The sequence below is a fragment of the Chrysemys picta genome, chromosome 5 (genome assembly GCF_011386835.1).
Source record: "Chrysemys picta bellii isolate R12L10 chromosome 5, ASM1138683v2, whole genome shotgun sequence".
In the NCBI taxonomy this organism is placed as follows: domain Eukaryota; kingdom Metazoa; phylum Chordata; order Testudines; family Emydidae; genus Chrysemys; species Chrysemys picta.
In genome coordinates this window covers 141,374,209-141,387,843 of record NC_088795.1, presented here as the reverse complement: position 1 = coordinate 141,387,843, position 13,635 = coordinate 141,374,209, and the positions used below count along the sequence as shown (strand labels likewise).

The window sequence follows — 13,635 nt, the reverse complement described above, 5'->3', positions numbered from 1 at the left end:
GGGAGCAGTGTGGCCAGCTGGGACACCGCGCCGGGCACCTCCTGCCCCGCCACCCTGCCCTGCCCTGCCACCCTCCTGGGGCTGCTGCAGCACTACAGGAAATCCAAAGAGGTGGCGCTCGGTGGGCTCTGCAGGTGAGTACTTCCACTGCGCCACCCGACCCACCCTGTGCCCAGAGCCTTGCTGCGGGGCCGGGCAGGAGGTGGCAGCAGATGGAGGGGAGGGGGCTGCCCCGTGCCTGCAGGACAATGGGGCCGTCCCACTGCCTGGGGGTGCGGAGGGCTGTGGCAGGGCTGGGGTGGGGGCAGGGCGGTGGGTCAGGCGGGTTTGGGAAAGGCAGAAGGAGGTGGGTCTGTTTGCAGCACCCCAGCCATGCTGCTCCGCCGGCTTCGGCTCCCGCTGCTCTGTGCCTGACCTTGCCACCCGGCCCAGACCCGGCGAGACGTGGCTACAAGTGCCAGGTTCGGGTCAGATGTGAAAACAACTCAGCGCTCTGGGGCCAGGTTCAGATCAGCTGTGAGCTAGTCGCATTGGGGTTGGGCTTTAAAATGAGCCCTGAGCAGACCAAGAATTCAAGTCCATCAAGTCCATTTTGGTCCTTAAATTGCATTTGAGGAAACTAGCTGAGCGGAGCTGCCCGGAGGCCATAGATCGTCTGTTACTCTCTTGGAAGTTGCTCTCTCTTCTCTGAGCCAGATGGTGCCAGGCCTTATTAGCCATCTCCCCAGTCAGGCCTGGGGGGAACCTTCTCCTGGGTTGCCATCTGTCCAGCCAGATGCATCCCTAACACCACGGTTTTCCCCTCTCCCTGTCCCTTGCCGGCCTCTCCTCATTTGCCTGTTGTTCCTTAAAACACCTGGGCCCATTGCTTCCCTATCAGTCTGTCCACTCCTTTTTCCTCTCCTTGGCTTAGCCGTCTGGCTGCCTGCAAAGCGGCCCAGGGTTAGATTCTGGCCTGAGGAGTCAGGATTCCAGGGTCTGTTCCAAGCTCTGCTCCCAGCACCACGTACGTTACTCCTCGCACCTCACCCTGCTTCACAAAGTGTCGTTGTCACCATTTTACAGTTAGGGAAACTGAGGCACGGAGCTGGGCTGTCAGAGCTAGGACTAGACTGCCCAATCCTGTGCTAAGCCAGTAGACGGGGCCTGATCCTCAGATGCGCTATTATTTGCGGTTCCCTTGGACTTCAGCAGGAGTTGCGGGTGCTCAGCCTGTCTCGGGATCATCGGGGGAACTCCTGCGTGTGACTGATACACAGTCTGCCTCGCCAGGGCCATTCCCTCAGACTCGAATGGGGATGGCCGACTGGCTAATCGTGTCTTGCTGATTGCCGGTGTACACCACCTAGCACGCTGGGCCTTGGGCATTTACTGCAATGCCCATATTACATCATAATCTCTTCGGAGCCAGGACCCAACAGGCATTCGAGGCATGTGACGTGTGTGGCATCTTTTGGGCACCGGGTGAAAATACTACAGCATTGTGGGTAATCGCGCAGAATTCCAAATGGGTATGTTGTGTGTAATGGACCGGAGAGCTGGTGAGAGAGAGCTCTGTAGTACCCGGCTGTGATCAGGGCCGGCTCTGGCTTTTTGGCCGCCCCAAGCAAAAAAAAAAAAAAAAAAACACATGCGGCGCGGCCGGAGCGTGGATGCAGGGGGACCGGCTCTCGGGGGAGGGGGAGAGAAGGGGGCAGCCAGGGCTACAGCAGGGGCGCTGCGCCGCCTCCTGCCGCGAGGGCTCCGCTCCAGTCGGCGGGGAGGGAAGGAAGAGGACTGCCCTGCAGGGTGCTCTGGTTCTCCTCACCGCCATCCCCTACAGGGCGGCCGGAGCTGAACAACAACAACAACAACAAAAGCGTCCGTGCCGCCCTAGGATTGGGCAGAATGCCGCCTTGAACAGTCAGCCGCCCCAAGCACCAGCTTGCTCAGCTGGTGCCTGGAGCCAGCCCTGCCAGTGGGCTTTGGATTCTGGGTCTGAGCAACATCTGGTGGCAGGTCTTTAGAGATGTCCCAGGGAAAGGTGGGCTGCTGTGGTGCTGGTGCAGTGGCTGGAGCAGGGAGCTGGTAGCCCCGAGTGACAACCCCAGTTCTACCACTGGCTTGGCTAAGATCCCACCGTGAGTCATGGAACTGCAGGGACTGGAGGAGAAAGAGACTGGCTCCAGTGATGCTGTGGGGGGAGGCCTGGGCTGGATTAGCTCCTGGTGGAGTCGGTGTGTCTGTGTTTCGTCGCAGGTGGCCAGCAGCACGCTGCCTACGCTGGGGTCTGGGAAGCTGGGGTTTGGGGAAGCCAGAGAGAAAGTGGCCCAGGACGGCGGTAAGCAGCGGGGTGCCAGTACGGTGAACGGCCGGGAGGTGCCGTGTCAGTTCATGCAGGAGGATTCATGCAGCCCTTTAGGAGAAGATGCCACGGCTAGTGGAAATTCCCAGTCTGGTGCTGCAATCAGAGCAGTGGGGAGATGTGGCTGGGCAAGGGCTGCTTTCTGCTGATTCCTGGGAGGACTTTGGAATGGTTTGCATTCCGCGGCGATAAGGGCCCGGAGAGCGTCTCAGGAATTCAGGGGAGGGGATCTGTGCTGGAGAAGAGCAAGAATCAGCCAGAGCTTCCATCCTGCATGGCAGAAATGCACCTGGGCTCCTCCCTCCGTGGGAATTCTCTGCTGAAGGGAGAATAACTGTTCGCTTAGAAACCTGGCTCCTCTGGGGCGGGACACAAATCCGGAGGCCCTGATCACTTACAGCGAAGGAGAATAATAACAATGAGACTGTTTGGAGGCCACTCGGATGCCTTCACCTGGGATGCAGTGTCCCCTTCCAGCCACCCTGTCTCAAAGGCCAGCGGAGAAATAAAGGCGGTTTCCAGAGCAGCGCTGGAAACGATTAGAGGCCATTATTAGTTACTAGGTACAAACCCAGGACAAAAAGACAGTCTCCGCCCCAAAGCGCTCGCAGTCTAATCGGGAGAGACTGGGCCCAGTTTGCTCTGGCTGGTCGGGAATTTTTCGGCAGAATGTCTTGATTGGAAAAAGCCGATTCGTCAAAACTGGCACTTTGTGTGGAAACCCAGCGGTTTGGATGAAACTTTTGTTTCTCAGGTCCAGGCTGGAGTCTCTGGTCGACGCCAGCGAGGGAGAACAGGTTACTGAAGAATGGCCAATAGGCTGGTGGCTAGGGCACGCTCAGGGACTGTGGGGACCCAGGTTCAAATCCGTGCTTGCTCTGATTCTCTTTCCCTTGCCCAGTGGAGATAGGTAATTGTTTATACAAGGGGCAGCAGCGCCAGCAGGTGAAAATGACTAATAGCTCAGTGATCAGTGTAGGGATCCCCAGAATTCTTGCTTCCTGGCCAGCCCTGCTGTTTACCTCTGGCCTTGTCTACTCTGAAAAGATTTGCTGCTTTCGCTATCCTGCTCTAGTGAAAGCAGCCACCCACCCTCCCCATACAGATACAGATACAGTTACACTGGCAGTGGAGAGCGCTACCTCCCGTAAAGCGGCTATAAAGAGCTGGGCCAGGCTGTACGAACCCCGCACTAGACAGGAAGGGACTGTGGGCTGGAGCCATCCCTCCCTGCTGCAGCTGCAAGGCATGTTGGGATTGGAGGAAGGGTTCAAACGGGGGGAGGCCCAGCTCAGTAGGAGGTGGCTTGGGGAGGACTGACCTAGGGTCACCAGACAGCAAGTGTGAAAAATTGGGACGGGGGTGGGGGGTAATAGGAACCTATATAAGAAAAAGCCCCAAAATCGGGACTGTCCCTATAAAATCGGGACATCGGGTCACCCTAGACTGACCCTTGGTTCTCCAGCTCCAGGGAGAAGCCCAACAAAGCCTGCGCCGTGGCTATGGTCTGTCCGAACTCGCGGAGAGAAAGGCAGGCCAGGCTATCAATGATTACCAAGCTGCTTTCTGCTCAGGGCCGGCTCCAGGGTTTTTGCCGCCCCAAGCAGCGGGGAAAACAAACAAACAAACAAAAAGCCGCGATCGCGATTGGCGGCACTTCGGCGGCAGCTCCACCGTGCCATTTTCTTCTTCAGCGGCAATTCAGCGGCAGGTCCTTCCCTCCGAGAGGGACCAAGAGACCCGCCGCCAAATTGCCCCCGAAGAGCCCAACGTGCCGCCCCTTCCCCTTGGCCGCCCCAAGCACCTGCTTGCTGGGCTGGTGCCTGGAGCCGGCCCTGGCTGTGATCACATGACATGGGTCAGCGTTACGACATATTACATCCTTGTCCATCAGCTGTTGGGCTGTCTTTGTATTCGTGGTGTGTGTGGTTTTTGGCATCGCTCTGGAATCTCTCTCAGTGGGACGTATTGCTCTGTTAACATGTCCCTGTCGGTTTAAATGCTGGATCCCAAATCTCTTGCGTCCTGTTCCTGAGACAAATTGTGCACCTGTTTGATCATCTGCATTGACAGACTGCTCTTCAGCTCCAGCGCACATGGGACTTCCGGTTCCACTGGTTCAAACTCTTCATGAAGCTTGTGCCCAGGGGGCACCCCTCACGTGCAAATGCGGTGACTGTGAGTGTGCACAGAAAGTGGGTATTTGCACGTACCGTATTTTCACACACAGTAACAGAAATTGGGCGTGCAATTGGGCACTCCGTTTTCCCACATGCAGTTTCCCACTTCACTTTGACTATTGGGCTGTTGATCTTTATTGTAAAGGTGACCCTGGCAGTCCAGGAGCTGGGATAGCTGATCCTTGGGGCTAATGCCACGTGTACCAGAGCAGATTAGCTGTAGGGCTTGAAGTTCTTCCATCTATTCTGCTCCAGTCCCCACTCTGCCCCAGGTGCCCCGGGGGAAATGGGCTCCATTACAGAGCTCTGAGACGTCTGCATGGGGCGATGAATGGCTGGGGCCATCCGAATTTGTGGCCTCTGCTTATTTTCACTCGGACCTAGTGCAGCGGGAGAGAGAAACGTGAGGTGTGAAGGGCGAGGAGCAGTGTGGAGAAATGATGCTGAGTCCTGGCTTTGCCAGCTGCTGCCAGATGAAGGGAGTGTCGAGGGTAGGGCTGCCACCCGTCCGGGTTTTACCCGGACGCTCCGGGTTTTGGCTTCTGTGTCCGGGGGCCATTTAAGGTTGCCAGGTGCCCAGTTTTCGACCAGAAAGTCCGCCTGAAAAGGGGACCTGGCAACCCTAAATGGCACCTGAACCAGGAGTCCGGTTACCGCGGGTCGGGGGGAGGGGCCGGGTCATTAACCCGTTCCAGCCTCTGCTCAGCTGGGGCCGCCTCCTACCTGCAGGCAGGCTCCTTGAGACAATCCAGCGAGTGACAGGGGTGGGGCCTCGGGGGGAGAGGTGGGGCAGGGGGCGGAGCCTCGGGGGTAGAGGTGGGGCAGGGGGTGGGGCCTCTGGGGTAGAGGTGGGGCAGGGGGCAGGGCCTCGGGGGTAGAGGTGGGCAGGGGGCAGGAGCGGAGCCTTGGGGTAGAGGTGGGGCAGGGGCGGGGCCTTGGGGGTAGAGGTGGGGCCTCTGGGGTAGAGGTGGGCAGGGGGCAGGTCCTCGGGGGGAGAGGCGGGGCAGGGGCGGGGCCTTGGGGGTCCAGTTACCAGCAGTTAGAGAGGTGACAACCCTAGTTGAAGGGAGCTACCCCAGCAGCAGTGGCTGGAGGGGGGTCCCTGCAGGGGCAGGCCGTGTGCTAAGGGGCCCTGAGGCACATACAGGAGCAGCAGCTGCTGCACCTTTCTCAACCCGAAACCCCCCACCCCAAGCAGGGGCCGCGTAGCTGCAGAGCACCCAGTACAGTGCGACCCGGATCCCGATTGGGGCCTCCGGGTGCTGCGGCTCAGACCCTAAACGAGGGCAGCGTGTGCTCCCTTAGCAGCTGCAGCATGTCCGGGCCCCGGCTCTGCACCCCCCCGCCCTCCCCGGAGCATAGCGGGGGCTCGAAGCACCTTTTCACCTAGGGCTGAGCAGGGCCTGCGAGTGACTCCCTTTTAGTCACACTGGCAAAGCGCATGTGGTGGCCCCCTCTAGTGGCTGGTCCACAGCAGATAAAAGCCCACTAGTGCTGCCAGTCAGAGGAGTTGCTCCTTCAGCTCGAGCGGGCTGTGCAGCGGTGCTGAAGGGCCGAGGTCCGAACCCCTCTGAGGACCTCGGGCCGGGTCGTTACGCTTGCTCAGTACAATGGGATTCAGCACCAGCGAGTCCCACCTACAGCGATCGCTCAGCTCAGGCTCCGATGTGAATTTCTTGAAGCCGTTTCCTGTTGCTGCGCTTCCTCGCCTCCCCATGGCTGCTCCGTGGGGTGCTGGGTTAGAGGAGTGGGTGGGTTGTCAGCTCTGACCGGCTTTGCTGTCCAAGACGGTGAATCTAGTCACCGCCCTGGCCCTCCTGGTTAGAGACAGTTCATGCCACCGGCTCTGCCTCAGCACAGACGCACCTAACAGAGCTCGCTCGGTCCGTCGGGCGACTGGGAAACATTACCTGCTCTCCTCTGATGGAATAAATCCCCAGGTCTGCACAGATCAGCCCCACATAGTCTGCAGCGTTGAGGAGCTGCGAGCCGAACCGTCGACTTGCTGGGTGGAATGGCCTCCTGGCATGGGCCACTGTTCATGGCGGGGCTGCTGGGCAGGGGTGCAATAGAGGGACGCTTCCCAAGCCCGGCTGCAGGGAGCCAGGAGAGCCTCTCCCTGCCCAGAGCCAGCGTCGCCGCGAAGCTCCCGCGCTCTGTGATGGACGGGACTGATCCGAAGCACCAGCTGGTGCTCGGTGGAGCTCTAGAGCAGGTGTTTCCTGAGCATGCTGACTCTCCAGCCCTGGGAAGTGAGGGGGATCTGTAACCTCGCCAACCCTAACCCCTTCCCTGCGTTACCACCTGGCTCCTAGAGAGTGTCCGGGGGCCGGTCGCCAAGCGCTCTACAAGAAAGTAAGCATCTTTATCCCCATTTCAGAGATGGGGAAACTGAGGCACTGGGTGACCTTGGGAAAGTCACTTCACCAATCCAGTGGTAGAGCCCAGGTCTGCTGAGTTCCAGTCCCATGCTCTATCCATTGCCTGCTGGCTACCCCAGTTCCTTTCTGGCTCCAGGCACCGTGTGGGAATGGGCGCCTCAGTTCGAGGGCCGTACAGCCCTGTCGCAAGGCGGGGCTAGGCATGTATGGATTGGGGGGGATGTTGAGGGACCCAGAGGTGGTGCTGCCGTGACCAACGGCAAGGTCAGGAGTAGGCCAGATCTCCCAGCTCTAACCCCTGCACGACGCTGCCTTTCAGGGGCTTGGCTATTGACTCTTGGCTTCAATTCCTTCTCCATTCCAGGCTACAGTGTTAAGTGCGAGTACACCGCGCACAAAGAAGGGGTCCTGAAAGAAGAGATGATGCTGTCCAGCGAGACCCACGATGGTGCCTGCGTCAAAGTGGTCGTTCAAGCCCGGGTCATGGGTAGGTATCCCTCTAAACGGCGCTGGAAACAGGGTCCGGCGCCTTTCACTGCATGGGCCGTCTGGAATCCAGCCCTGGTGAGTGACTGCAGCCTGACCAGCGGTTGCGGCCCACTCCTAGGGGATTTAGGACGCATCAGGCAAGGCGTTTCCAGCCAGAGCACGGGGACGATCTCCCCTGGAATCCAGCCTGGGACACAAGCCGTCTGATGGATCATGTGGGCACATCTCACCTGATCAACCTCCTTGGGCACTGGCTGCCCCTCGGTCCCTGCCTGGGCCACACAGCAGTTGGTTTCTTGGGGACTGAAATGCTGAGTCGGACTTGTTTGACAGAACAAGGAGCAATGGTCTCAAGTTGCGGTGGGGGTGGTCCAGGTTGGATATCAGGAAACACTATTTCACTAGGAGGGTGGTGAAACACTGGAATGCGTTACCTAGGGAGGTGGTGGAGTCTCCTTCCTTGGAGGTTTTTAAGGCCCGGCTTGACAAAGCCCTGGCTGGGATGATTTAGCTGGGAATTGGTCCTGCTTTGAGCAGGGGGTTGGACTAGATGACCTCTTGAGGTCCCTTCCAACTCTGATATTCTATGATTCTATGATTCTATGACCCGAGTGACCAGGTTCCCTGCAGGGGTAACAGGGTGGGATGGAGCGGCCTGAGCTACGCAGGGCAGACTAGAGCAGTGTTTCAAATTGTCCCAAGCGTATGTACTGAGCTAGCCCCGGACTGGCTGCGTCTCCCAGCGGTTGCAGTAGAAGTTTCAGATGCCCAAGCCCCTGCAGAATTGGGCCCTGACTCGGCTCAAAGGAGTCTTCTGTCTCTTGGCAGATTCAGAAGAGGGGGGCCCGACGCCACAGGAGATGGGCCTTTCCTCTCCAGATTATTCCAATCAAGCCCAGATTGGCGATGGCTGGAGGGTGCTGCCCTCTGGCTGTGTTGCATGGCCCCTTGTATGAAGGGTGTGGTGGATGTCAGGCCAGTTCCCAGTGGGAGAAGTATCCACGTGACCACCCTCATCACTGGCCATTCTCATTGACTACCTCAGCAGAGAGGCCAGGGGCCAAGTGGGGTGGGCCATGAAGGCTGGATTCCCCCCAGGCCAAGGCAGAGACACGTTGGCAGGGCAGGGTTGGGAGAAGCTGGCTGTGCCGCTTCCGTTCTGTCCCTGCTCTGCAGATAAGCAGAGGTTTCCAGGGCTCTCATCACCTGGCCTCTTCCACCAGTTGGGGCCTCTCCCCCAGCAGCCAGCCAGGCTCAGCGCTCGTCTGTTATCCCACTGCAGTAGGATCAATGGCCCCACGCTCTGGATTACACCATTACGGGGTTTGCTATGCGAGTGACAGCGCAGGTGGGTCCAGCCAAAGCCCCTCTTGGAGCTGGAGCCGAATCAGAACCATGGATCCATCGATCCTTGGACTTAGAGCAGTTTCAGCTCCTGAGGCTGGGGAGGGGCCTGCGCCAATGGCTGTCGGAGTTGATGGAAAATCTCCCATTGACTTCAGTGGGCTGAGGATCAGGCCCCAGCTCCGCAGCTGGCAACCTAAACTGGGCTGGCTGCAGCATCCCTGGGTGGGTTCCCTGGCCCGTGCTCTCAGGAAGGCAGACTAGAGGATCATGGATTCCAAGGCCAGGGCAATTGTGACCCTCCAGTCTGACCTCCTGGATAGCCCAGGCCAGAGACCTGCCCCACAATAATCCCTAGAGCCGAGCTTCCAGAAAACCAGCCCGTCTTGATGTAAAACTTGCCGGTGCTGGAGAATCCACCACGTCCCTGGGTAAGTTGTTCCAATGGTTAATTTCTCTCAGAATGGACCCAATGGTTAATGCTCAGAATGGACCCTTGACATCCGTGCAGTGGAGGGTGTGTCCCAGCACCTTGTTAATAAGCAGCAAGTTCAGTTGAAATCCTGGAATCCTTTGCCTGAGTCCTGATAAAGAGAAGCGAGCATAGCACAAAGGCGCGAGGAGCCAGCCTGCTCAGTTACGTCACCCTTTAGATGTCTCCTGGTTTATTAACCTGCCAGGGATTTAAACGAGAATATATTACCTCCTGCAAAAGGACGGGGACTCCCTTTGCTGCCAGCACATGCCCAGAGCCAGCTCCCCTAGCGCCCAAGAGAGCTCGGCTCCTTGTGCTGGCTGGCGTATCAGCCCCCGTGCATCCTTACCCTAGTGCAACTAGAACGTGGCACCGCTAACGGAGCGATTGAGCTGGCAACAGCAGCTGTTCTCTCTTTGAGCTGCAAGCAGCAAAATCCCGGGCTGAGGACTTTTGATAAAATATTATACCCGGCACTATTAATTTCCACAACGCTCTGCAAATCTACAGCTGCCTCTGCTGTCCTGAAGGGCTAAATAAGGCAAGATAAAATGTAGGGTGCTGGGGTGGGAGGTGGGGGGCAGGTCCATATAGAGGATAATAGCCTACTACTTCTGCTGCTCAGCTGAGCTGATGCCTTTAGCTCAAGTGATGGAACTCTGTGTTTTGGTGTGAAAGAGTCAGGGTTCAAACCCAGTTGACTGCCTGCTGTGTGTCTTGCGGGGGTTCACAGACGGTAACAGCTCAGGAAGGGAAGGTTGCTGTGGGGGTTATTGATAAGGGAGGAGGAATTGAGAAGCTGGATATGAGTCAGCAGTGTGCCCTTGTTGCCAAGAAGGCCAATGGCATATTGGGCTGCATTAGTAGGAGCATTGCCAGCAGATGGTGGGAAGTGATTACTCCCCTCTATTCAGCACTGGTGAGGCCACATCTGGAGTATTGCATCCAGTTTTGGGCCCCCCCACTACAGAAAGGATGTGGACAAATTGGAGAGAGTCCAGCAGAGGGCAACGAAAATGATCAGGGGCTGGGGCACATGACTTACGAGGAGAGGCTGAGGGAGCTGGGATTGTTTAGTCTCCAGAAGAGAAGAGTGAGGGGGGATTTGATAGCAGCCTTCAACTACCTGAAGTGAGGTTCCAAAGAGGATGGAGCTCGGCTGTTCTCAGTGGTGGCAGATGACAGAACAAGGTGCAAGGGTCTCAAGTTGCAGTGGGGGAGGTTTAGGTTGGATATTAGGAAACACTATTTCACTAGGAGGGTGGTGAAGCACTGGAATGGGTTCCCTAGGGAGGTGGTGGAATCTCCTTCCTTAGAGGTTTTTAAGGTCAGGCTTGACAAAGCCCTGGCTGGGATGATTTAGTTGGGGCTTGGTCCTGCTTTGAGCAGGGGGTTGGACTAGATACCTCCTGAGGTCCCTTCCAACCCTGATATTCTATGATTCTATGAATTGTTTGAGGTAAGTTGCTGTAGGTTGTTTCCAGTTAAGCAGCCCCCATCTCCTGCCTACTTCCAAGCAGGTACAGAGCAGGGGGAGAGCCCCATGGGTTCAGGGAGTCCCCTAACTAATATGCAGAGTTTGTTGGTGTTTCTGTCCAGAAAGGGCTGCTCGTGTTTTACCCCTCGATTCACAGATTCCAAGGCCGACGGCCTAGTCTGACTTCCTACATACCACAGGCCGGAGACCTGCCCTTCCTGCAGCCCTCCCTGCGGCACTGCCTCTCATGCAGTCTGCTGTTGTTGTGTGTCCCATTCCGCTGACTCAGCCGGCGGCTGGGTGGAAACGCTCTTGGCTCGTCACGTGGCGGCTTTTTTGTGCCCCACCCACATGGGCTGCTGGGGCGGGTCCATGAAACTGACCGGCCCGGCTACGCTGGCCAAGCTGAGCAATACGCAGAAAGCAAACTAGGGCACCGGTCTTGCAAACACGGGCATGACTCCAAGTGCTTTATGCAGCCCTGACGCGGCTGAAGCACGTGCCGAAGGTTTGCAGGATGGAGGCCTGGATTTTAAACGATTCTTTCCCCTGATGTTACTAATCTCCCAGTTATTATTAGTAACACCACTCGGAGACACGGAGCTTGTTTCCAGGCCGATGTTTAACCCGACAGTGCCCCCTTAATTCCCTGAGCTTCTTATCAGCCCCGCTGCGGCGTAAGGGGTGACTCATCCCAGCAGAGCTCGGACAGGCTGGCGGCTTCCCACCGACCCTGATGATAAAAAAAAAAATCGCTGAGAAAATGAGGTTTGAAGAACTGCAGTGGACAAAACAGCTTTTCAAGCTCTGAGACCGAAATCCCCTGGCGCCCGCAACTGACGCTTGGCATCACGGCCGACGCTGCCTGCCAACGGAGCGATAACCATCTTGGCTGGAGAGAGAGAGAGAGGACGGGGAGCCAGGACATTTAAGGCCTGATCCAAAGCCTCGGGCAGTCAACGTGCAGCTCCACTGACTTCAGCGACCCTTGGATCAGCTCCTTACAACGGCTCAGCAAGCCAGGGCGTGTGGTGCCTCGGGCCGCTCTCAGCTGGGTGGCTCGGGGACAGCTGGCTCTGTACCTCTTCCCCGAGGGCAGCGCTTGCGTCTGCGAGTGATAAGGCGCTGCTGTTGCTCAGGGCACGGGCACCCAGTCCAATTTAGATCTACAGCGAGGAGAGCTGCAGAGGTTTCCGTTGAAACGGCCGGCTTCCAGCGCAGACGCAGCGCTGCATCATGCAGCTCCTCGCTGCAGTGTTTGACGGGCCGCGACGTCTCTGCCGTTCCCCGGCAGATCAAAATGGGCGGCTCTGCCCCGGCAATGCAGCAAAAGTGGGGTTGGCAGAGCTCTTGGGCAGGAGCTGATGGAGATGGACCGGGCTGCTTAAAACGGCCTCCCCCAGCCTCTCAAAGAGCGGAGGTAATAGCCGTGGGAGGCCCAGGCAAGTGTGTAGGCCAAAGCCAGCAGTGACTTAAATGGAGGTGTGAATTATATCTGACACCCAGACGCTCTCACGCTGAGCATGTGCCGTGACTGTGATCGCAGGCCGTGGTGGCATCTTGGTGAACTGGTGTGAATCCGGAGTAACTCGGGAGTGGCAGGCTGGGTTTACACCAGTGTGACGGGGATCGGGGTCAGACCCGATCAGAGGGAAAGGAATGTCACTTGGCATTCAGCAAGCGTAGCTCATGCGCTGAGGGAGTGGAGAGCTGCTGCTTTCTCTGTGAGTCTCTCCCTGTACCAGACCTGGGGCTTAAATAATGAATCCCGAACACTGAATTTGGTGCTAAAATGCGCTGGACTCCACTTGGAACTCAAACTTACCTATGGCACGGGAGCGACAGCGTGATCCAGTCGACAGAGAGCCTGGGGTTTGTCCCTGGCTCTGCCATTGGTGCACTGGCACTGCGGGAAACTGGCCTGTGCCTCAGTTTCCCCATTTGGAAGGTGGGGAATGGACTTACCCGCTTGTCTTTTTACAACCAGAGGAGAACTTGTTCAACCATCAGTGCCCACCACAGCCAGTCGTTTCCTCTTCAGCTAATGTGACGTGCCCAGAGGCCACAGTGATGGGTGCCCATAAGGCGAGGGACGGGTAGTTAGTGTTAGACACGCTCTAGGATCCGTGATGCCCAAGCAGCCCCCTCGGATGCGGTTTTCCAAATCTGTCTCAACTCCTTGCTGCCATCTGCTGGCTCTGTAGAGGATTCATCTTCTCTCTCCCTGGTTTAGAGATGGCTTTCTCCTTACCCGCATTACGATATGCAGCAGGGCGGCTTTGAAGCTGATTCTGTATAATCTCTCCTTTCCCTCGGAATAATTACCCGGCTTTGGACACATCCTATTAACGGGCCCGACGCTGCTTGTCACATCCTCCGCGTCTGCTGCGGCTGCGAAACTCCATGTGAGCTTCGGAGGGTCTGTGACCACTGCTGGACACCTCCCCGATATTCTGCGGGGTGGATCCCATTCACTAGCCCCAAGGCTGCTAGCTGGGGGGAGCTCTGGATCCCCTCTCTGTGGCGGTGCCTTTGCTTAGATCAGCGCATCGTCTGAGGCCAACGGGGTGCAAGCGGCTGGGCACCAGCTCCCTGTGAGACGTCTGAGACCGTTGGCGGCATTCTTGCCCCCGGACTTGCCGAACGGCGAGCGCCGGGGCTGCCTGTCTGGTGGGGGTAGTAACCTCCCTGCCCGTGTCACGCGTGCAGGAATGCGGCTCTTCTGTAGGCTCGTTAGCAGCCCATGGAATTTGCAAAGATGAATTCCGTTAGCGGAGCGCAGCCTCCAAAATGCAGTTTATTTAGGTCTACTGCTGGTTGCCCGGGGCCCCGAATCTGGCATCGCGGTGGGGCAGAGGAGTGCTGACTTTCCTCCCCCATCCCACGGGAGCCATTCTTCAGGCCCCCCGCAGTGACTGGGAGGGGCTGGGGTCAGGGGATTCCCC

General features: G+C 57.7%; 1 protein-coding gene across 3 annotated transcripts in view; it reads left to right on the top strand.

Annotated features, from left to right (window-relative positions):
* ADISSP (adipose secreted signaling protein) overlaps positions 1-13,635 on the top strand; it is a 165,108-nt gene that overhangs the window by 144,235 nt on the left and 7,238 nt on the right. For all 3 annotated transcript variants that reach the window (XM_065597386.1, XM_065597385.1, XM_065597384.1), the window contains one exon: positions 7,270-7,392. In XM_065597386.1, coding sequence (XP_065453458.1) covers positions 7,270-7,392 — 123 coding nt within the window. The remainder of the gene's footprint in view (positions 1-7,269; positions 7,393-13,635) is intronic.